The sequence below is a fragment of the Aotus nancymaae genome, unplaced genomic scaffold, assembly GCF_030222135.1.
Source record: "Aotus nancymaae isolate 86718 unplaced genomic scaffold, 86718_ANA_hifiasm-v0.15.2.pri h1tg000049l, whole genome shotgun sequence".
In the NCBI taxonomy this organism is placed as follows: domain Eukaryota; kingdom Metazoa; phylum Chordata; class Mammalia; order Primates; family Aotidae; genus Aotus; species Aotus nancymaae.
Window position 1 is genome coordinate 32,820,942 of NW_026988463.1, and position 25,409 is coordinate 32,846,350.

At 41.5% G+C, this 25,409-nt stretch overlaps 1 protein-coding gene and 1 pseudogene across 1 annotated transcript in view; one reads left to right on the forward strand and one right to left on the reverse strand.

Annotated features, from left to right (window-relative positions):
- Positions 1 to 25,409, reverse strand: part of BCL2L13 (BCL2 like 13) — a 92,501-nt gene that overhangs the window by 42,320 nt on the left and 24,772 nt on the right. Inside the window, 1 exon segment of the mRNA XM_021673952.2 lies at positions 650 to 757. Coding sequence (XP_021529627.2) covers positions 650 to 757 — 108 coding nt within the window.
- Positions 5,774 to 6,436, forward strand: LOC105718507 (DNA-directed RNA polymerase II subunit RPB7-like; annotated as a pseudogene).

Consider the following 25,409-nt stretch of genomic DNA (forward strand, 5'->3'; position numbering starts at 1 on the left):
GTGAAATCCCGTCTCTACTAAAAATACAAAAAATTAGCTGGGCACCATGGCGCATGCCTGTAATTCCAGCTACTCAGGAGGCTGAGGCAGGAGAATTGCCTGAACCCAGGAGGCGGAGGTTGCGGTGAGCGGAGATCACACCACTGCACTCCAGCCTGGGTAACAAGAGTGAAACTCCATCTCAAAAATAAATAAATAAATGAATAATAAAATAAAATAAAATAAAAAATGGCTATAAAGTTAAATGTACATTATAATTACAGTTATCTATAGCATATATGTATGCAAAAATGAAAGAAGCATATACTTACCTTTTTCCTTTTAATGTCATTATTACTTATAAAGGTTAATACCTAATACAAATCAAACCACAGTGAATGGAAAGAACCTTAACATTAATATGATCATATATCTGGTACTTAACATCAGAAACTGCTGCATCTCACCTGTTAGGTATAGCTGGGGCACTTCCATACACATATCCCCCAGAAAAGGAAAAAGGCTACCTTCTAGTTTCACCCTCATAAAGTATACCAATGTAAAATTTGTATAAGTTGTTAAATGTTGAGAACACCCCACTGTAAAAATCAAATTAAACCAACACCAAACCACATCTGCTTATTAACTAGAAAAATAAGAACAAACAGACCTTCAGAAATTTCTTTGTCCAGAGATTTTAGCTCTTCTTCAATTTCAGTTTTAACTTTTGACAAAATTTCTTCATCCAGAGATTGTGAAGCTATATCTAGTTGAACCCCTGAAAGCAACAAAAAAATGTTATTATTGAAAGAGGGAAAAATAAACCTTTAGAATACAATAGCACTTTAATTTTTAAGCCAAGAAAAAATGCAAAATCAGGCTGGGCACGGTGGCTCAAGCCTGTAATCCCAGCACTTTGGGAGGCCGAGGTGGGTGGATCACGAGGTCAAGAGATCGAGACCATCCTGGTCAACATGTGAAACCCCATCTCTACTAAAAATACAAAAAATTAGCTGGGCATAGTGGCGCGTGCCTGTAATCCCAGCTACTCAGGAGGCTGAGGCAGGAGAATTGCCTGAACCCAGGGGGTGGAGGTTGCGGTGAGCCGAGATCGCGCCATTGCACTCCAGCCTGGGTAACAAGAGTGAAACTCTGTCTCAAAAAAAAAAAAAAATGCAAAATCTAAATTTATTATCAAAATTAGGCAATGTAGGAAATCCTTTCTGCAATAATTTAAAAAAAAAAAAAAAAAAAAAACAATCTTTAATAGAAATATTTGGGCCTTTTTGTTTTTTGGTTTTTTTTTGAGACAAAGTCTCACTTTGTAACCAGGCTGGGGTGCAGTGGTGCAATCTCGGCTCACTGCAACCTCCGCCTCCTGGGTTCAAGTGATTTTCCTGCCTCAGCCTCCCTAGTAGCTGGGACTACAGGCATGTGCCACCATGCCCAGTTAATTTTTGTGTTTTTTAGTAGCGACAGGGTTTCATCATGTTGGACAGGATGGTCTTGATCTCCTGACCTCGTGATCCACCCGCCTCAGCCTCCTAAAGTGCTGGGATTACAGGCGTGAGACACGGCGCCTGGCCAGGCCTATCTATTGAGAGTGAATAAGACTCCACCTTTCCAGATATTTCTGTCAGAAACAGGAAAATGGAGCTGAAACTTCAGAAATACAACTCAAGAGGAGATTGGGAAAGATGTATCAATAAGTGCCAGTCCTCTTTTCATAAACAATGTATCGTTTAAAAAATAAAGTATGAAGATGGAATATGATAAAAAGAATTCGTGTTATTAATATTATAGTGGTGGTGGGAGATGTCCATTCCCCGCACTTCAAATTATATAGATCCCTAACTGTATCTCACTTTTGGACACATTTTTAAATGATATACTTCTAGCATTTTACACATGCTTCGTAATTTTCTTTCTTTTCTTTCCCTAACTCCACCCACATTTGAACAGTTAGTTGACTGCTGCTTAAGTCCACAAAGCACACTGCTGAAGCTAAAATTCCACCACTAAGGGCATAATGATTTCTTTGTACCAATCACATTAGATTTATGAGAGTTATGCTCATCAGCAGTCTCTCACGCTTATTACTGGTTAATTCCATTTTGCTACTAACTTTTCTAAATGCAGCAAGACAGTGACGTATCTTTGCAAGTACTAAGGTACAAAAAAAGACACTGTTGAAGCCTGAAAGCAGTACTTCTGTCATTTGTCAGTCCAATTTCAGGCAAGTTAGTTTTAGCGATAACAACTCTTTGAGATAGGTATTATTATTATCCTCAGTTTGCAGGTGAAAAACCTAAGGCACAGGGAAGAGACCTGACAAAGGACACGCTGACAGCTCAGATACAAACCCAGGCAATCAACTTTCAGGGTCTGGGCCCTAACCACTGCACAACGTCACCTCTTGTCATTCTTGCAAGCATGGGCTGTATTAAATCAAACACCCCAAAGTCCAGGCCTGCGTCTATGACAGTAACCACAGCATAGCAGTTCTTGTGCTTTTTGAAATTTCAGGCTCTTAGAGAATGTGAATAAAATAATAGCCCCTCCTCCCAGAATGTTTGGCAAGCAATTTTAGGACATTCATGGAGCCTTTCAGGACCTCTGTAAGTCTCGGTTTAAACATTTCACTAATTACCACCGAATTCTCCTTCTTTCCCTCTCCCTGACTCCACATACCCATGCCCACTGCATAATACAGTCCTCTTTCATTTGGTTAATGTACTACAGTTTTGTACTATTGGTTAATCTGACTTAATGAGCAGTGGCCAATGATCACCAACCACTAAAAGGCTCCAGGAGACAGATAAAGAAGAGTAATCTCGGGAAATGAAGGTGAGACAGAGTAGAGAATGGGGCTTGGCCCCACCCCACTAATGTGTTTTTCCATACATTCTCAATGACCGCCAAACCTTACAGGTATTGTATGAAGAAACCATAGGCAGCACCCTGCCATAAATCTTACTCAAAGAAGTTAGCTCTACCACTTGCATGAGCTCAAGGAGAATGACCAATCCTAATCTCTAGTCTCATTATAATACAAAATCATCACCCAGGAAGGGGCTTATCTGCCACTTTCTGATCATGTGTTAGCATGATTCCTTACTGTGTCTGCACACCCCGCATTCCACCCACACATGTAGTGATGCTCACCTACCTCGTGAATCATGCACAGCCCTCAGAGAGCCAGATGGAGAACCCTCCCTCCCTTAGGTCCAATCTTTCTGGGCTTAAGTCTTTTTTTTTTTTTTTTTTTTTTTTTTTCTTTTTGAGATGAGGTTTTGCTCTTGTTGCCCAGGCTGCAGTGCAATGGCGCAATCTAAGCTCACTGTAACCTCTGCCCCCACAAGGTTCAAGTGATTCTCCTGCCTCAGCCTCTTGAGTACCTGGGATTACAGGCGACCACTACCACGTCCGGCTAATTTTTTATATTTTTGGTAGAGATGGGGTTTCACCATGTTGGCCAGGCTGGTCTCAAACTCCAGACCTCATGTGATCCACCCACCTCGGCCTCCCAAAGTGCTGGGATTACAAGCTTGAGCCACTGCACCCAGCCCATAAGTTTTAATACAACCTGATCTGGGAAACTTGCTTGGCCTTGTGTCAATTTCTATCACACAGGAGCCTAAGAACCTGTGGTTGGTAATAGGTGGAAAAACAAACAAATGAAAATTTGTATCCAGAAACCAGAACATAAAGGAGACCAAAATGTTTCTCCTGAAGGTTAAAAGTGGGCAAATTTGGGGGTAAAACAGCATAGTTCCTTTTATAGCTTTAAAAGTTTATATAAAAAGCTCAAGTTCTCCCTACACTGCACAAATATTCTTTCTTGAATAACTTTTTTTCTTCTACTTTCAGAGGATTTCAGTACTACAGAGCAAAGATTTCCATTTGAACCAAAAATTTCAGATAAAGAGCCAAACTGGCTGGGCGCAGTGTCTCACACCTGTAATCCCAGCACTTCAGGAGGCCGAGGCAGGTGGATCACCTAAGGTCAGGAGTTCAAGACCAGCATGGCCAACATGGTGAAATCCCACCTCTACCAAAAAAAACAAAAATTTGCTGAGCATGGTGGCAGGCACCTGTAATCCCAGCTACTCAGGAGGCTGAGGTGAGAGAATTGGTTGAATCCAGGAGGCAGAAGTTGGAGTGAGCTGAGATCGCACATTGCACTCCAGCTCAGGCAACAAGAGCGAAACTCCATCTCAAAAAATAAATAAATAAAAAAGAGCCAAACCAATTGACATATGCAGCAGAATCCACATTCCTAGGACATGGGCCAGATTCACAATCACATCAATAATCCTAGCTTGATTTTTAGCCAGAGGCATTCAAGGAAGCCAAGATAATTCAGAGCCATCCTAGGAATCTGGCTCATCCCTGGGACTTAAATTCAGGCTTACCTGAACACCCAGAGGATGCTGAATTGTATACTTAGTGACTAATCTTTAGTTAAAGGAGAGTGATTTTTCATTTCCCTAGAGATTTAAGATAAATAACTTGTAGGGACAATGAAGTCCCCACCTGGGTGTAGGGGAATCAGGTATGTCCTGCGCATCTACACAGCATAAAAATGAGTAGGATTTGTCCAGCACGTGAAACCATTTATAGTCTGGGGAAGTTCAGGAAGGGCAGGACAACAGCAAGCATTTACAAAGTACCTGTTATTTAACAGGCACAGCAGTAAACATTTCCTGTGTGTTATTTCATTTAATTTCTAAGTCAATGTTATGAGGGATGAAATAATAGTTCCATTTGAAGATGAGAAACCTGAAGCTTGGATAGGTTCTACCACTACTATAAAAAAGTTATACCTGGAACTCTGGCGAGTCCAACTACAAAATCATTAATCCAGGCTGTGCTCTCACCATCTTCTGGTTGGGTGGCTAGGAACCAAAGATCTCAGACACATTTTTGACGTGATTAAATAGTAAGAGAGAGCAGAAAGGTTGTCTAGATCAGTGATACTGTCCTCTGACAGGGACTTTCATGTCCCCTTATTTAATCTTCACTTCAGTTGGGTATGGGGGCTCACGCCTGTAATCTCAGCATTTTGGGAGGCAGAGGCAGGAGGATCATTTGAGCTTAGGAGTTCAAGAACAGCCTGTGAAACATAGCTAGACTTTGTTCCTACTAAAAACCAAAAAAACTAGCCAGGCACGGTGGCATGTTCCTGTCATCCCAAATACTCAGGAGCCTGAGGTGGGAAGATCGCTGGAGCCGGAGAGGTTGAGGCTGCTGCGAGCCATGGCTGCACCACTGCACTTCAGCCTGAGCCTGAGCAACAGAGCAAGACCCTGTCTCAAAAAAAAAAAAAAAAGAAAGAAAGACAGACAAAAAGAATCTTCACTTCTGTATGTTTTCTTTTTCTTTCCTTTGTTTTGGAGACAGTGTCTCACCCTGTTGCCTAGACTGGAGTGCAATGGCATTATCATGGCTCACAGCAGCCTCGACCTCCTAGGCTCAAGCAATCTTCCCACCTCAGCCTCTCAAGTAGCTGGCACTACAGATACACACCACCATGCCCGGCTAATTTGTGTGGGTTTTTTTGGTAGAGATAAAGTTTCACCACGTTGGCCAGGCTGATCTCAAACTCCTGGCCTCCCTCATGCTGGGATCATAGGCATGAGCCACCACGATCTCCCTACGTTTTCATTTTTTGCAAGCAAATCAAAGAATTCCAAATTCACAAATGGGCTTTTAATTCTATTAAATTAATAAAAGTAGGGATTCCCAGGGTGGCCGGAGGTGTGGACTTAGCCTCCCAGACTGCTCTGGGAAGATGTTCTATCGTATCTCCCTAGAGCACGAAATCCTGCTGTGCCAGCGCTACTTCAGCCCCAACTTGCTCAACACGGTGAAGCAGAAGCTCTTCACCGAGGTGGAGGGGACCTGCACCAGGAAGTATGGCTTTGTAATCACTGTAACCACCATTGACAATATTGGTGCTGGTGTGATCCAGCCAGGCCGAGGCTTCATCCTTTATCCAGTTAAGTACAAGGCCATTGTTTTCCGGCCCTTTAAAGGAGAAGTCGTGGATGCTGTTGTCACTGAGGTCAACAAGGTTCGACTCTTCACAGAAATTGGGCCTATGTCTTGCTTCATCTCTTGACATTCCATCCCTTCAGAGATGGAGTTTGATCCTAACTCCAACCCACCATGTTAGAAGACAATGGATGAGGATATTGTGATTCAGCAGGACGATGAGATCTGCTTAAAGATTGTGGGGACCTGTGTGGACAAGAATGACATTTTTGCTATTGGCTCCCTGATGGATGATTACTTAGGGCTTGTAAGCCGAGTCTGGTGGCCTCCTCCTACCCTTGGTCCTGATCTAGGAAGTGTGATTGTCACACTTAACTGTGTTGTCCAGAGGTCCAGTCTGGCTGCTGTTGTGGAGGCAAGGAAAGCAACTCATCCCTGGAAGGTTCTTCTTTTGGCTTAGCCACTGCTTTCTGATTTTTCAGTATGTGTTCTATGTAAAAAAGCCCTTGGTTCTCATGGAAGTGTTTTTTTTTTTTTTTTAAGCAGGAACAATAACTCTTTAAAAAGGCTGTGTAGTTGACTGCTTACTAGCCCCTCTTTTCCTTAGACTGATGCCTCTACCAGCCTCAGCCACCCAGGGGATCTGACTAACCCATGTGTCAAAGTTTAATGTTGACCTCAGTTTAATGTTGACCTCATTGAAGTCAAGGCTCTGATGTTGGGTCTTTGGCTTCCAGCAAATGATACCATCATTAGTGGCATTCTGAGTCCTGATCTAATTCCAGAGTGTTTGCCCTTCTCCTGCCCTTAAAAGTAACCAAGAGTATAACTGGGAAAGAAGGGAGAGGAGACAGCAGACAAGGAGAGATGAACAAGAAGCTAGTAATGACACAGATTCTGGGATCTCAACACAGCCCTTCCTAAGATGGGTATCTAAACAACAGTGTATCATTATTCTAAACTGAACTGAAAATGTAAAAGGGCTCAGAATCTAGTTAAGGTAACACAAAAATGTATGAAATGCCTACAGGATTAAACAAACATGCCACTCTTCCCTGACACTAATAAAAAATAAAATTAAATTAATTTAATTCTATTAATAAAAGTCAAGAAACTCGATTATTCTATCATCTGTGGATATTTAAAATACCTTTAAAAAAGGTTAAAAACATTTTCTATTTTACAAAATAAAAAGGTTAAATATTTTTACATATCACAGATTATGACCAATTTTCTACTTTTAAGCTGACAAAAATAACTTTCCTTTAAGCCACATAAAATATTTTCCTTATGAGCTGAGACTAACCAAAATAAAACTCAAATCCTTTAATTTTTTTATTTTTTATTTTTTGAGAATGGGGTCTCACTAAATTGCCGAGGAAGGTCTCAAATTCCTGGACCCAAGCCATCCTCCTGCCTCTGCCTCCCTAAGTGTTAGGATCCTTAAAAGTGGAAATGTGCCGGGCGCGGTGGCTCACGCCTGTAATCCCAGCACTTTGGGAGGCCGAGGCGGGTGGATCACGAGGTCAAGAGATCGAGACCATCCTGGTCAACACGGTGAAACCCCGTCTCTACTAAAAATACAAAAAATTAGCTGGGCATGGTGGCGCATGCCTGTAATCCCAGCTACTCAGGAGGCTGAGGCAGGAGAATTGCTTGAACCTGGGAGGCGGGGGTTGCAGTGAGCCGAGATCGCGCCATTGCACTCCAGCCTGGGTAACAAGAGCGAAACTCCGTCTCAAAAAAAAAAAAAAAAAAAAAGTGGAAATGTAACACAAAGGATCTCCTCAATGTCACCATTAACATATACTTTGCTTAATGACATTTCACTTATTTCTGCCTAAGGAAATACCTTTTATAGAACTACATTCATAAAATCCGAAAATGTTACATAAAACAAACAATCTCGGCGGGGCGCCATGGCTCACGTCTGTAATCCCAGCACTTTGGGAGGCCAAGAAGGGTGGATCACAAGGTCAGGAGTTCAAGACCAATCTGGCCAAGATGGTGAAACCCTGTCTCCACTAAAAATACAAAAAATTAGCTGGGCATGGTGGTGGGCGCCTGTAATCCCAGCTACTCGGAAGGCTGAGGCAAAGAACTGCATGAATCTGGGAGGTGGAGGTTATAGTGAGCCAAGATTGCACCACTGCACTCCAGCCTGGACGACAGAGCAAGACTCTGTTTGGGAAAAAAAAAAAAACAGACAATCTGTTACGCAAAATTTGAGGCAACTTTATTCTAGAAAGATCCTATGCCAATTTATACTAATCTTTATAAATTCTTATAAAGCATAAAAGTCTACCTTTACAGACAGGCTTCTAATAAATCTCCATTACTGTTTATAATTATAATAGGTTTTCTTTTAGAAGTACTTTGTAGTGTTGGATGACTCTGCAACAGCACTGATTAATGTAACTCCACAAGGTATACTGATCTCCAGAATACATCATGACATTATTAAAGCAAATCAAACACAGACTGAGAAATTAATTTATAGCCAATCTCATTTCTTGCAATAAAATTATCTCTTTCCCTTCCAGCTTCCTGGAAAGCAGCCATAAAGTAGATAAGCTTTGAAGTCAGGCCTTCTAACTCATCACTTGAGCAAGGAAAATAATCTTCTCGAATCTCTCCTCTTTATTATTTTTTTATTGAGACAGAGTCTTGCTCTGTCGCCCAGGCTGGAGTGCAGTGGCACAATTGCGGCTCATTGCAACCTCTGCCTCCTGGGTTCAAGCAATTCTCCCACCTCAGCTTCCCGAGTAGCTGGGATTACAGGCATGTGCCACCATCTCTGGCTAATTTTTTTATTTTTAGTAGGGACGGGGTTTCGCCATGTTGGCCAGACTTGTCTCGAACTCCTGACCTCAGGTAATCCGCCTGCCTCAGCCTCCCAAAGTGCTGGGATTACAAGCGTGAGACACCGCGACCAGCCACATCTCGTCTTATATAAAATGAGAAAATAATACCCACCACAAAGGGTTATTGTGAAGAGATAAATGCCCAATAGATAGGTGCTCCCACTCACCAATGCTTTTCATGCTCTAAAATTTCATTATCAGATAATCATCTTTCATCTGACCCCTTATCTCTGTGAACAGAAATCAGCTAATCACAGATTTCTAGTCAATGATGCTTATACAGAACCTGCTTTCCACACTGTAAAAGTTAGAAACAGCAGGACAACCTCTGTCAGTTTAGATAATGCCACGTAATATAAAATAGGGCTGTTTTAACACAAACTAGGAGAAATCTTGACAGGCAGTTATTCTTGCTCTTAAATTGCTGCTAGAGAAAATGGCTTACTTAACATGTGTTGCTTAAATTTGTTGGAAACTGCAGAAAAAATTGATTGGGGAAGTTTTACTAAAAAGCTATATTCCTGAATACCAGATTTCTGTGACCCATGTTTCCAAGGGTGGCTTGCCTCTAATGGACTTGCCTTGAATTTTTGGCCAGGCTAAAGTAACTCTGTCATACTCAGCAATGTAAGAATTTTGATCAATCACTGTCATGAGCTACAGTGAATGAAATCAATCCTTCTTGTAGCTACTGACACTCCTTCAAACATATTTCAATGACAGAAACAGAAACAACCAGGTTGAAGAAAGTTTGGGTTAGCCCTCTAAATTCCACACATTTCTAACTTCACATCTGTGATTCTGCTCTTGACCTGCCCTTAATCAGAAACAGAGAACACCTAAATGTTTTAGACTCCTTGCAGAGAATACAATCTACTGGATCCATTTTTCTACAAGGTTTCCTGACATGATAGGTAGTCTCCATTCCTTTGCACTGTAGAGTTTATCCTTACATTAAGCTGGACCATCAGAAAAGTATATATGGGCCAGGTGCGGTGACTCACGCCTGTAATCCCAGCACTGTGGGAGGCCGAGGCGGACAGATCACCTGAGGCCAGGAGTTGAGAGGCAGAAACCCCTCTCTATTAAAATACAAAAATTAGCTGGGCATGGTGGCAACATGCCTACAGTCCCACCTACTTGGGAGGCTGAGGCAGGAGGCAGAGGTTGCAGTGAGCCGAGATCACTCCACTGCACTCCAGTCTGGGTGACAGAGTGAGACTCTGTCTCAAAAAACAAAAAAAAGAAAAGTATACATGTATAATCTAGGTCCCTAGAGAGTGTTAACTATTTAACTGAATTGTACTTCAGTGTCACTTCCTTATCTTTATCCAGAATCACATTAAGAGACAGTGTTTACTACATTTGATACTGACAACATTTTCCACTGCATTTCTGTATCCTATGTTACAAAGCTCTAAGTGGGAAAAAAGAAATCTTTTAAAGGACTATTCTCCGACCAAAAGAAACTAGTATAGCTTCTAAATTATGGTGTGGGGGCGCAGCACAGGGGAAGACTCCTAGAACTAAGTACGCCCTCTGTTTTATATTGTGTGTGTGTGTGTGTGTGTGTGTGTGTGTGTGTGTGTGTATGTATTTGGCTTTGCCAAAAACCAAATTCACAGATCAGTGCTAGCATAACTAAAGAGTATGATCTGTTATTCCTAATATAGAAATGTACAATTTTCCTACTACTGATTTTTTAATTTATTATTTGGATTTTTCCATTATGCATCATTATAAGCCCCATTAAATTATATGTGATAAGAAATTTTTTAAAAAAGTATTACTATTTTCATCCAGTATGAACACACTGCCAATTTCTCACTATCTAACAAAACAAGCTGGATGTGGTACCACGTTGCAGTCCCAGATACTTGGGAGACCTAGGCAGGAGGATCCCTTGAGCCCAGGAGTTTGAGGCCATGGTGTGCATAATCATGCCTGTGAACAGCCACTGTACTCTAGCCTGGGCAACATAGTGAGAACCCATTTCTAAAAAACAAAACAAAACCTCAAACATTCTATATTTTTACTTAACATAAACTGCCTCTCTGTTTCCTGATCATTCAAATTCTGTCTACCCTTGAAAAACCAATTTAACTCTCTACTTCAAAATGTCTTCACTGACTGCTGTGTTTACAGATCACTGACCTTAAAAATTTATATATTTAGCCTGTGCCACAAAGTTTAACACTTAAAAATACACTATCCTATACTGTTCGATGATTTTGTACTTTATTATCATTATTCTAATCAGATTACAAACAGTTTGGGATATACTTCCTTTGTCCTAGACTTGTGTGAAACATGGACTAAAAAAATACTCAAATATTTGATAACTACCACTATCTACTATGACGAAACTTAAAGGGTTACAATGTATAGATGTATATGTACAGATGACAAGCTCACTATATTCTCTATGTATACATGACAACCTCACTGGGGAGAGGAGACACTTAAAAAAAACACAAAATAGGCTGAGTGTGGTGGCTCATGCCTATAATCCCAACACTTTAGGAGGCCGAGGTGGGCGGATTACTTGAAATCAGGAGTTCGGGACCAGCCTGGACAACATGGTAAAACACTGTTTCTACTGAAAATACAAAAATTAGCCAGGCATGGTGGCATGTGCCTGCAATCCCAGCTACTCGGGAGGCTGAGGCAGGAGAATAGCTTGAACCTGAGAGGTGGAGGTTGCAGTGAGCCAAGATTGCGCCACTGTACTCCAGGCTGGGCGAAAGAGCAAGACTGTCTCCAACACACACACACACACACACACACACACACACACACACACACACCAAAATAAGAACTAAAAATAAGTTCAGAGGAATTAAAAAAGTACAACATTCCCATGCTAGCAGGTGTGGCTTAAAAATACAAATAAATAAAAATACAAAGTGACCAGTATATTTTGAGGCTAGCTCAAATGACAAAAGTTAAAAGAAATAAAGAAAATAAGAAGTCATATTACATCAGACAAATATGAGAACAGACCAAGTGCACAGATAAGAAGATAAATAGAGCATGTACTTATGGCGATGAATCATGATGAGAATACTGAAAACCAGCAATGGAGAGAATAAGACCTCCACTATTACTTGCCTGCTTATGAGAGTTTAACCCGTGACTGAATCATAGAACTTCAGATTTAGGTTTACAGTCTGTAAAGGATGTCAACTCTATCCTCATACATAAAGAATATGAGACTTCAGAGAATTTAATGACTAGCCCAAGTTCTAATAAATCACAGATAAATAACATTAGAAACTACATATTCTGGTACTGACTCCCAGGACACATAACTGTAATTTTTGGTGTACAGTGACAGGGAATACATGAATGCTTTATCTGCCATCTGTCCCTTTTTGGAAAATCTGCATACCCAAAACATACATATACCCACACATCCAATCATATCACCACCAAGAGCACCACCATCCCACAAAGCAAATTACAAAAATGTCATGGTTACCATACGCCTCATCCCACCAGATTAAAGAAAAGCAGCTGATTAAAGGAGAGCTTATTCTCATGAGACTAATGTGATGCTGATTACACATGACAAGTTGTCATACTTCATAATAAACCATGTGGAAAACCTAACCAGAAAATGTCTGCTGCTGTTAGGACACAAAGGTTATTTATTTAGCTGACCAATGACACAGATAAGATTCAGTGATTTTCATTTAATTAATTCTCTCCACCTAGATTTTCTACAGCACAGAGCTACACAGCAGGGCCAAAGCTGCATAAATCCTGGACTATAAACTGAGAGACAAATATTTCAAAGATAAACAGACTTTAGCACACTAAATCCCACCCACCTCAGTTTCAAAGGAAGTCAGGTAAGTCAGCAATCATATTCCAGCCCTGAAATTCATTCAGAGCTATCAAAGTGAACAGAAGATTAACAAGTGTAGCCAAGTTGAACAGACTAGACCTCCCAGAGCAAAATACTTTCTAAATCTATGGTTCCCCAAACTGGAAGCACATTTAAATAACCCATAAAACACAATGAATTGTAGATTCCCAGGTCCCAACATGTAGTGTCTGGTTCTGTAGGTCTAGGGTAGAGCTCCATGATCTTTGTTTTAACAAGTATTCAGGCAATCAGCCTTGTAAGTAACACTCTAGACAGTCCAAGTAATTACAACCAAATCAAAAAGGCCTATTGAACATATAGACAGAATGGTTCAATTGTTCATTAACTAGCAAAAACAAATACTGCAGAGTATATCTGACTGGACCAGCAATTAAGAAACCAGATGTTAGGAAAAATAAAAGAACAAAAACAAACAAACAAAAGAAACCAGATGTTGCTCAGGAACAGTGGCTCACACCTGTAATCCCAGCATTTCGGGAGGCCAAGGAGAGCAGATCATCTGAGATCAGGAATTTGACACCAGCCTGGCCAATATGGTAAAACCACAGGTCTACTAAAAATACAAACATTGGCCAGATGTGGTGGTACGCTCCTGTAATCCCAGCAACTCAGGAGGCTGAGGCATGAGAATTGCTTGAACCTAGAAGGTGGAGGCTGCAGTGAGCAGAGATCGCACCACTATACTCTAGCCTGGGCAGCAAAGTGAGACTCTGTCTCAAAAATGAAAAAGAAACCAGATGTTTGGCACAGTGCAGCACTTTGGGAGGCTGAAGTGGGCAGATCGCCTGAGCTCAGGAGTTCAAGACCAGACTGAGGAACATCGTGAAACAAATGTCTCTACCAAAAAAAAAAAAGAAAAGAAACTAGATTTTTTTTTTTTTTTTTGAGATGGAGTCTCGCTCTGTTGCCCAGGCTGGAGTACAGTGGCACGACCTTGGTTCACTGCAACCTCTGCCTCCTGGTTTCAAGCGATTCTCCTGCCTCAGCTTTCCAAGTAGCTGGGACTACAGCCGTGCATCCTCACACCCAGCTAATTTTTTGTATTTTTAATAGAGATGGGGTTTCGCTATGTTAGCCAGGATGGTCTCAATCTCCAGACCTCAGGATCCGCCTATCTCAGAAGCACTGGGATTACAGGCATGAGCAATCGCGCCCAGCCTTTCTTTTTTAACAACCAAATTACAGATAGCCAATCATTTGCAGTTTTCAGGTTCTAGTGTTACCATACCCTCTAAACATCCTGCAGATTGGGAGACAGACTGCTGGAGGACAGATGTGAGGGAAAAGAATGCAGAATTCCACCATGCACCACACAAGGTCTGGCTTCATAGTGGTTAGGATCAACCATCTCCTGTTCCTAATAGAAAAGCTAAGATAAGAATGAAACAGGCCAGGCACAGTGGCTCACGCCTGTAACCCCACCCAGCACTTTGGGAGGCCAAGGCAGGTGGATCACCTGAGATCAGGAGTTCAAGATCAGCCTGACCAACATGGAGAAACCCCATCTCTACTAAAAAAATACAAAATTAGCTGGGTGTGGTGGTACATGCCTGTAACCCCAGCTACTCGAGAGGCTGAGGCAGGAGAATCACTTGAACCTGGGAGGTAGAGGTTGCGGTAAGCTGAGATTTCGCCATTACACACTAGCCTGGGCAAAAGAGCAAAACTCCGTCTCAAAAAAAAGAATGAAACAGTACCTATCTCTGGAAACAATATACTATGGCTCAATTTCAAATTGGGTTATACAAATCTGTCTTGAAAAGCTGATTTGAGATGGCAGTACACCCAAATTGACCTATACATTCAATGTAATCTCCATCAAAATCCCAACTGTTTTTTTTTCCAGAAACAGACAAGTCAATCCTAAACTAATATGGAATTGCAAGAGTCACAGAATAGTCAAAGCAATCCTGGAAGAGAAAGAACAGAGCTGAAGGGCTCACACTTCACAATTTCAAAGTTCACTACAAAGCTATGGCAATAAAGATAATATGATATAACAACAGGTATACAGACCAATGGAACTGAATTGAGAATGGAAAAATAAATCTATACATACATGGTCAATTGATTTCTGATAAAGGTACCCAAGTCAATCAATGCGAGAAAGCATAGCTTTTCAACAAATGGTGCTGAGACAACTAGAGATCCCCATGTGTATTAGTCCGTTTTCTTTTGTTTGTAAAAGAATACCTGAACCTAGATAGTTTAGAAAGAAAAGGAATTTATTTCTCACAGTTCTGGAGACTAAAAAGTCCAAGGTTGAGGGGCTGCCTTTGACCCCAAACAGAGTCCTGAGGCAGCAGAGAGTATCACATGGGGGAGCTGGGCTGAGCATGCTAATGTGTGAGCTCCAGCTCTCTCTTCTTCTAATAAAGCCACTGATTCCACTCACATGATAACTCATTAATCTATTAACCCCTGAATAGATTAATCTATTCGTGAGCCTGCTACACTTGGGTTTGTTTAACCCTTCCAAATCTCATGTTGAAAACTGATCCCCAGTGTTGGAGGTTTCTTTCTGAAAAAGAAACCTTAATTGGAGGTATCTGGGTCATAAGAGTGGATCCCTCACGGATGACCTGGTACCGTCTTCAAGGTTCTCAGTGAGTACTTGCTTAGTTTCTGCCAGAATTAGTTTTTAAAAACAGCATGGCACCTCCCTTCCTTTTCTCACTCGCCTCTTTTCTTGTCACATGATCTCTGCACACATGAGCTCCTTTTCTGTTTTCACCATGAGTGGAATCAGATGCCAGCATCATGCTTCTTATAGAGCATGAAGAACCATGAGCCAAATAAACTTCTTTTCTTTATAAATTACCCAGCCTCAGGTATTCCTTTATAGCAGCATAAATGAACTAAGACAAGGACAATGTGCTCAAGATGCAATCACCTCTAAAAGACCCCATCTCCTTTGAACCAAATTCCTTCTGACAAAAAAAAAAAAAAGACCCATCTCCTAATACTGCCACATTGGGAGCTAAGTTACAACATGAATTTCAGGTGACACTGAAACCACTGTCGTATGCAAAAAAAATTGATATGGATCCCTACTTCAAACCATATTTAAAAACTAACTCAGCTGGGCGCGGTGGCTCACGCCTGTAATCCCAGCACTTTGGGAGGCCGAGGCGGGTGGATCATTTGAGGTCAGGAGTTTGAAACCAGCCTGTCCAATATGGCGAAACCCTGTCTCTACTTAAAATACAAAATTAGCCGGGCGCGGTGGCTCAAGCCTGTAATCCCAGCACTTTGGGAGGCCGAGGCGGGTGGATCACGAGGTCGAGAGATCGAGACCATCCTGGTCAACATTGTGAAACCCCGTCTCTATTAATACAAAAAAATTAGCTGGGCACGGTGGTGCGTGCCTGTAATCCCAGCTACTCAGGAGGCTGAGGCAGGAGAATTGCCTGAACCCAGGAGGCGGAGGTTGCGGTGAGCCGAGATCACGCCATTGCACTCCAGCCTGGGTAACAAGAGCGAGACTCCGTCTCAAAAAAAAAAAAAAAAAAAAAAATACAAAATTAGCCGGGCATGGTGGTGCATTCCTGTAATCCCAGCTACTTGGGAGGCTAACGCAGGAGAATCACTTGAACCTGGGAGGCGGAGGTTGTAGTGAGCCAAGATTGTGCCACTGCGCTCCAGCCTGGGCAACAAGAGCAAAACTCCATCTCAAAAAAAAAAAAAAAAAAAAATTAACTCAAAACAGATCAGGCCAGGTGCAGTGGCTCATGCCTGTAATCCCAGTACTTTGGGAGGCCAAGGCAGGCAGATCACGAGGTCAGAAGTTCGCGACCATCCTGGTCAACATGGTGAAACTGTGTCTCTACTAAAAATACAAAAATTAGCTAGGCATTGTGGCACATGCCTGTAATCCCAGCTACTCAGGAGGCTGAGGCAAGGGAATCATTTGAACCCAGGAAGGCGGAGGTTGCAGTAAGCCAAGATCACACCACTGCACTCCAGTCTGGGAGACGTAGTAAGACTCTGTCTCAGAAAGAAAAAGAAAACAAACAAACAAACAAAAAACAGATCAAAGACCTAAACTGAAGAGCTGAAACTATAAATTCTCAGAAGGAAACATAGGTGAAAATGCACATGACCTTGGATTAGCCAATGGTTTCTTAGATAAGACACCCAAAGCATAATAAATCAAAGAAAACACAAACAAACTGGAATTCACCAAAATTAAGTGTTTCTATGTCAAAGGATACTGCCAAGAAAGTAAAAAGACAAACTATAGCATGAAAGAAAATATCTAGAAATCCTGTATCTGATAAGAATCTGGTAACCAAAACACATAAAGAATTCTTACAGCTGGCACGGTGACTCACACCTATAATCCCAACACTTTGGGAGGCCGAGGCAGGTGGATCATGAGGTCAGGAGTTCACAGACCAGCCTGGCCAACATGGTGAAACCTTGTCTCTACTAAAAATACAAAAATTAGCCAGGCATGGTGGCACACACCTGTAATCCCAGTTACTCAGGAAGCTGAGGCAAGAGAATTGCTTGAACCTAGGTGTCAGGGCTTGCAGGCAGCTGAGACCACACCACTATACTCCAGCCTGGGTGACAGAGCTAGACTGTGTAAAATAACAACAACAACAACAACAAAAAGACTTCTTCCAATTCAATTTTTAAAAAACTCAAGTAAAAAATTGGCAAATGATAGAAACGGACATTTCTCCAAAGATATACAAATGATTGATAAGCAAATAAAAAGATGCCCAACATGATTTGCCATTAGAGAAATGCAAATTAAAACCACAATGAGCAATACCCCACAAGCACAGGCAACCAAAGCAAAAATGGACAAATGTGATCACATCAAGTTAAAACGTTTCTGCATAGCACAGGAAACATTCAACAAAGTGAAGAGACAACCCACGAAATGGAAGGAGATACTTGCAAACTACCTAGCTGAAGGGATTAATAACCAGGATATATAAGAAGCTCGAACAACTCTATAGGAAAAAGTCTAATAACCCGATTTAAAAATGGGCTAAGATCTGAATAGACATTTCTCAAAATAAGATATACAAATGGCCAATAGGCATATGAAAAGGTACTCAAAATCACTGATCATTAGAGAAATGCAAATCGAAACTACAATGAGATAGTATCTAACATCAGTTAAAATGGCTTATATCCAAAAGACAGGCAATAATGAATGCTGGAGACGATGTGGAGAAAGGGGAAGACTCGTACACTGTTGGTGTGGGTGTAGTTAGTACAACCACTATGGAGAATAATTTGGAGGTGCCTCAAAAACTAAAAATGGAGGCCGCGTGTGGTGACTCACGATTTGCATTTCTCTAATGATCAGTGATGTTATAATCCCAACAATTTGAGAAGCCGAAGCAGGTGGATCACTGAGGTAAGGAGTTCGAGACCAGCCTGACCAACATGGCAAAACCCCATCTCTACTAAAAATACAAAAATTAGCTAGGTGTGGTGGGTGCCTGTAATCCCAACTACTCAGGAGGCTGAGGCAGAAGAATTGCCTGAACCCCGGAAGCGGAGGTTGCAGTGAGCCAAGAGCACGCCACTGCACTCCAGCCTGGGCGACAGAGCAAGACTCCATCTCAAAACAAAACAAAGAAACTAAAATTTGAGCTACCACATAATCCAGCAATCCCACTGCTAGGTATATATCCCAAAAAAGGATTCATTATATATCAAAGAGCTATCTGCACTCCTATGTTTGCTGCAGTACTGTTTACAACAGCCAAGGTTTGGAAGCAACCTAAGTGTCCATAAACAGATGAATGGATAAAGAAAATGTGGTACATATACACAATGGAGTACTACTCAGGCATAAAAAAGAATGAGATCCTGTCACTTGCAACAACATGGATAGAACTGGAGGTCACTATTTTAAGTTAAATAAGCCAGGCACAGAAAGACAAACATCGCATGTTCTCACTTATTTGTGAGATGTAAAAATCAAAACAACTGAACTCATGGACACAGAGAATAGAAGGATGGTTACCAGAACTAAGAAGGGTAACGGGGGCCTGGGGGAGGGCAGGAGGTGGGGATGGTTAATGGGTTAGGAAAAAAAGAAAAGAAAGAATAAGTAAGACCTACTATTCTACAGTCCAATATGGTAACTTAATTGTATGTTTTAAAATAAAGAGTAACTGATTTATTCATAACTCAAAGGATAAATGCTTAAGGGGATAGCCCATTGCCCATGATGTGCTTATTTCTCATTGCATCCCTGTAATAAAACATCTCATGTACCCCATAAATATATACACCTACTATATACCCAAAAAATTTTTTAAAAATTTAAAAATTAAAATTAAAAATAAAACCACAATGAGATACACTCAATGATATTATAGCACATCCACAAGAATAGCTATGCTGGCAAAGAGATGGAGAAACTCTTATACACTGCTGGCAGGAATCAAAATGATATAACTACTTCATAAGACAGTTTAGCAATTTCTTACAAAACAAAATATACTCTTTTTATCATATGATCCAGCAGCTGTGCTCCCTGGTATTAACCCAAATGAGCTGAAAACATACGTACACACAAAAACCTACACACAATAGTTTATTCATAATTGCCAAAACTTGGAAGGAACTGAGATGTTCTTCAAAGGTGACTTGATAAACAAACTATGGTACATCCAATACAACGACACATTATTCAACAATAAAAAGAAGCCAGGCGCGGTGGCTCACATCTGTAATCCCAACACTTTGGGAGGCTAAGGTGGGCGGATCACAAGGTCAGGAGATCGAGCAGCCTGGCCAACATGGTGAAACTCCATTTCTACTAAAAATACAAAAATTAGCCAGGTGTGATGGCAGGCGCCTGTAGTCCCAGCTACTCCAGAGGCTGAGGCAGGAGAATCGCTTGAACCCGGGAGGCGGAGGTTGCAGTGAGCCAAGATTGTGCCACTCCACTCCAGCCTGGGCGACAGAGGAAGACTCCATTAAATAAACAAAAAAAAAGAAATAAGCTACCACAATAAGGTACCACTTCACAACCTTTAAGATGGTTACTATTTAAAAAAATAGAAAATGAATGTTAAGAATGTAGAGAAATGAAAGAACCTCTGTACATTGCTGATGAAAGGGTTATTTATGCTATAACATAGACGAATCTTGAAAATTTTATGCCGATATGGTTTGGCTATGTCCCCACCCAAATCTCAACTTGAATTGTAATAATCCCCACGTGTCAAGGGCAGGGCCAGGTGGAGATAAATGAATCATGGGGGTGATTTCCCCCATACTGTTCTCATAGTAGTGAATAAGTCTCATGAATCTGATGGTTTTATAAAATGGGAGTTCTCCTGCACATGCCTAATACCATGTAAGACATGCCTTTGCTTCTATTTTTGCCTTCTGGCATGACTGTGAGGCCTCCCCAGTCATGTGGAACTCTGAGTCCATTAAACCTTTCATTTATAATTTACCCAGTCTTGGGTATGTCATTATTAGCAGCGTTAAGAACAGACTAATACAGTAAATTGGTACTGGGAGTAGGGTATTGCTATAAACATACCCGAAAATGTGGAAGAAACTTTGGAAATGGGTAACAGGCCGAAGTTGGAACACTGTGGAAGGCTCAGAGGATGACAGGAAAATGTGGGAAAGTCTGGAACTTCCTAGAAACTTGTTGAATGGTTTTGACCAAAATGCTGACAGTGACATGAAGTCCAGGTTGAGGTGGTCTCAGATGCAGATAAAGAATTTCTTGGGAACTAAAACAAAGGTGACTCTTTCAATGTTTTACCAATGAGACTGGCAGTGTTTTGTCCCTGCCCCAGCGATCTGTGGAACTTTAAACTTGAAAGAGAGAATTTAGGGTACCTGGCAGAAGAAATTTCTGAGCAGTGAAGCTTCAAGAGCAAGCAGAGCATAGAAGTTTGAAAAATTTGCAGCCTGATGATGCAGTAGAAAAGAAAATCCCATTTTCTGGGGATAAATTCGAGCCTGCTGCAGAAATTTGCATAAGTAAAGAGTAAGCCAAGACAAATGGAAAAATGTCTCCAGGGCATGTCAGAGACCTTCAAAGCAACCCCTCCCATCCCAATCCCAGGAGGGAAAAATGGTTTCCTGGGATCAGGGCCAGGGCCCCCCCTGCTGTGTGTAGCCTCTGGACTTGGTCCTCTGCATCCCAGCCACTCCAGCCGTGGCTAAAGGGGTCAAGGTATAGCTAGGGCCACAACCTCAGAGGGTGAAAGCCCTAAGCCTTGGCAGCTTCCACATGGTGTTGAGCCTGTGGGTACACAGAAGTCAAGAACTGAGGTTTAGGAATCTCTGCCTAGATTTCAGAGGATGTATGGAAAAGCCTGGATGTCCAGGCAGGGGTGTACTGCAGGGGCAGAACCCTCATGGAGAACCTTGGCTAGGGTAGTGCAGAAGGGAAATGTGGGGTGGGAGCCCAGACACAGAGTCCCCGCTGGGGTACTGCCTAGTGGATCTATGAGAAGAGAGCCAACATTCTCCAGACCCCAGAATGGTAGATCCACTGACAGCTTGCATTGTGCGCCTGGAAGAGCCACAGACACTCAATGCCAGCCTGTGAAAGCAGCCAGGAGGGGGAGCTGTACACTGCGAAGCCACACGGGCAGAGCTACCCAAGGCCATGGGAACCCACCTCTTGCATCAGCATGACCTGGATGTGAGACATGGAGTCAAAGGAGGTCATTTTGGAGCTTTAAGATTTGACTGCCTCGTTGGATTTCAGAATTGCATAGGGCCGGTAGCCTCTTTGTTTTAGCCAATTTCTCCCACTGGAATGGGTGTATTTATCCAATGCCTGTATCTCCATTGTATTTAGGAAGTAACTAACTTGCTTTTGATTTTACCGGCTCATAGACAGAGGGACTCACCTTGTCTTAGAGATGAGACTTCAGACTGAGGACTTTTGAGTTAATGCTGAAATGAGTTAAGACTTTGGGAGACTGCTGGGAAGGCATGATTGGTTTTGAAATATAAGGACATGAGATTTGGGAGGGGCTGGGGGTGGAATGATATGGTTTGGCTGTGTCCCCACCTAAATCTCATCTTGAATTACAGCTTCCATAATTCCCATGTGTCATGGGAGGGGCCTGGTAGGAGGCAACTGAATCATGGGGGTGAGTCTTTCTCATGCTGTTCTCATGATATTGAATAAGTCTGACACAAGATCTGATGGTTTTATAAAAGAGGAGATTCCCTGCACATGCTCTCATGCCTGCTGTCACATAAGAAGATGTGCCTTTGCTTCTCCTTTGCCTCTCACCATGATTGTGAGGCCTCCCCAGCCATGTGGAACTGTGGGATTGAAATGTCTATTAAACCTCTTTCCTTTATAAATTACCCAGTCTCAGATATGTCTTTATTAGAAGCGTGAAAACAGACTAATACATATCTTAAATAAAATAAGACAGTTGCAAAAGGACAAATATGGTATGAGGTACCTAGAATATTCAAATCCACTGAGACAGACGTAGAAAAGTGGTTACCAAGGGCTGGGAAGAGGGGGAAATGGGGAGTTGTTTAATGGTTGAAGAGTAACAAACCAGTATCACAACTACATGTAACTGACTGTAACATTACAAATTAACAGAAATCAACTTACTTTCCTTCTGACCTAAGAAAGAAATGTCTTCTTATAAAATGCATACTAATTATCACAACATCAAGGAACCTCATATTAATACATGCTAAATTGAACATGACAAAGATTATTACTTAGCAAGAGGAACTTTTACTAGTCAGAATGTGTAACCTTGAATAGGGTTGACTATATTCAGCATAAAAATGCAGTCTGGAAGACTGAACTAGTTCTGGAAAAGTGTACAAGAGCTATTTACATAAAAGTCTATATGCAATACATGACTCAGTTAACAAAACAACAAAGGAGATGTAATGTGACAGAAATCCTGAGTCATCAATAGCACAATCTCCCTTAGCAACTTCTAACATTTACTACTTCATGAACCTGAAACCAAATCCTATCAAAATTACACAGTGAGGGCTCCTGCAGATCCTATTTATAATAGCATGGAATAAGAGTGAGTTCTACATCTCACTTTAGATAGCTAACAGGACAGTAAAACAGCAGACAGCAATAAGAAAACTATATTTTCCTCTAAGAAATTAGCCCACCAATGTCTGCATTTACATATAAATACGCTGTAGTTGGGCTTACTTTAGATGGTATTAAAAACAACATCTGGCTAGGCACAGTGGCTCACACCTGCAATCCCCCAGCACTTAGGAGGCCAAGGGGGGGGCGAATCACCTGAGGTTAGTCTCAGTTTGAGACCAGCCTGACCAACATGGAGAAACCCCGTCTCTACTAAAAATACAAAAAATTAGCAAGGCATAATTAGTGTGCTCGTAATCTCAGCTACTCAGGAGGCTGAGGCAGGAGAATAGCTTGAACCCAGGAGGTGGAGGTTGTGGTGAGGTGGGGTGCAGTGGCTCATACTTGTTACCCAACACTTTGGGAGGCCAAGGTGTGTGGATCACCTGAGGTCAGGAGTTTGAGGCCAGCCTGACCAACAAGGTGAAATCCTGTCTCTACTAAAAATACAAAAATTAGGCCGGGTGTGTTGGCAGGCACCTGTAGTCCCAGCTACTCGGGAGGCTGAGACAGGAGAACTGCTTGAACCCAGGAAGTGGAGGTTGCAGTGAGCTGAGATGGGGCCACTGCACTCCGGCCTGGGCGATGGAGCAAGACTCTGTCTCAAAAAAATAAATAAATAAAAATAAAGACTCCAGAGAAGGTAAACTCTCAGAGATGTACAATGTTGAGGTTGAAAAAAATTCTATGAGCAGAAGATGTCACCAAGATAGCCAACTAGAGATGCCCAAGGCTTGTCTCCTACACAAAGACCTAAATAAATAAATAAAACTCAAAGCAGATCCCAAACAGAAACTATAAAATTCCTGGAATTCAAAATAATGATCTTAAGGAAACTCAGTGAGACACAAGAGAATACAGATAGACAATTCAACAAAATTGAAAAAAAAAACCAAAACAAAACAATTCATAACCTTAATTGGAAATTCAACAAAGAGATAAGAAACAAACAAATAGAAATCTTGGAACTGAAGAACTGAATGAATAACATAAAAACTAAAATTGAGAGCTTCAACAATAAAATAGAATAAGCAGAAGAAATCCCCCTTTTTTTTTTTTTTTTTTGAGATGAAGTTTCACATTCTATTGCCAGGCTGGAGTACAATGGCACTATCTTGGTTCACTGTAACCTCCACCTCCCGAGTAGCTGGGACTACAGGTGCGCACCACCACGCCCAGCTAATTTTCATATTTTTAGTAGAGATGGGGTTTCACCGTGTTGGCCAGGATGGTCTCAATCTCTTGACCTCGTGATCCGTCCACCTCGACCTTGGATTACAGGTGTGAGCCACTGTGCCTGGCCAAACAGAAGAATTTCTAAACTTGAAGACAGTTGTTTTGGAATAATCCAGTCAAGCAAATAAAGAAAGAATAAAAAAGCCAGGCATAGAGGCTCACGCCTGTAATCCCAGCACTTTGGGAGGCTGAGTTTGGTGGATCACCTGAGGTCAGGAGTTCAAGACTAGCCCGGCCAACATGGTGAAACCCCATCTCTACTAAAAATACAAAAATCAGCCAAGCATGGTGGCGGGCACCTGTAATCCCAGCTGTTCGGGAGGCTGAGACAGGAGAATAGCTTGAACCCGGGAGGCGGAGGTTGCAGTCAGCCGAGATCACGCCATTGCACTCCAGCCTGGGCAACAAGAGTGAGACTCCATCTCCAAAAAAAAAGAATTAAAAAAACGAAGAAAACCTAGTAGTCCTATAGGATGTGATTCAGCAAACAAATATTCACATAATGGCAGTTTGAAAACAAAAAGAGATGAGAAAATGCATAGGAAACCTATTCTGTGAATTAATAGCTAGAAACTACCCAAGTCTGGAGAGAAATGTGGACATCCAGAGAGCCAGGACACTGAAAGGTTCACAAATAGATTCAACCAAAAAAGGTCCTCTCCAAAGCACAATATAGTCAAACTGCTAGAAAGAATTCTAAAAAAATAGAAGTGTGAAGTCACACAGAAAGGAATCCCTATTAGACACACAGCAGATTTCTCAGAAGAAATGTTGAGAATGGAATGATATATTCAAAGTGTTAAAAGAAAAAAAACCTGCCAGCCAAGAATGTTACACTCATGGAAGCTATTCTTTTCTTTTTTGAGAAAGGGTCTCACTCTGTCACCCAGGCTAGAGTGCAGTGGCGCGATCTTGGCTCACTGCAACCTCCGCCTCCCGGGTTCAAGCAATTGAACTTCACCCTCCCAAGTAACTGGGATCACAGGTGCAGGCTACACAGACACAACTGTAGAGACACAATCCCTACTATCAAGGTGCTAACCATTTATGAATTAATCACTGCAAGGCAACCGCTCAGTTAGACTTCTTATAAATCTATCACTGAAAATGCTCACTGAGTCTATATATCTGTGTATACAATGGATAAAAAGTTAGTTTTTAAGATGACATGTGAAAACTGAAAAAGATATTTTACGTGGTATGAGAATTTGTAAGCCATATATTTATTTTGCATAACAATCTCACCATAAAAATATGACTGCAGTTTGACTCAGTATTTGCCTCTAGATAAGTTTGCAAAAGTAAACAACCAAATTAAAAAATAAAAAAAGAACAT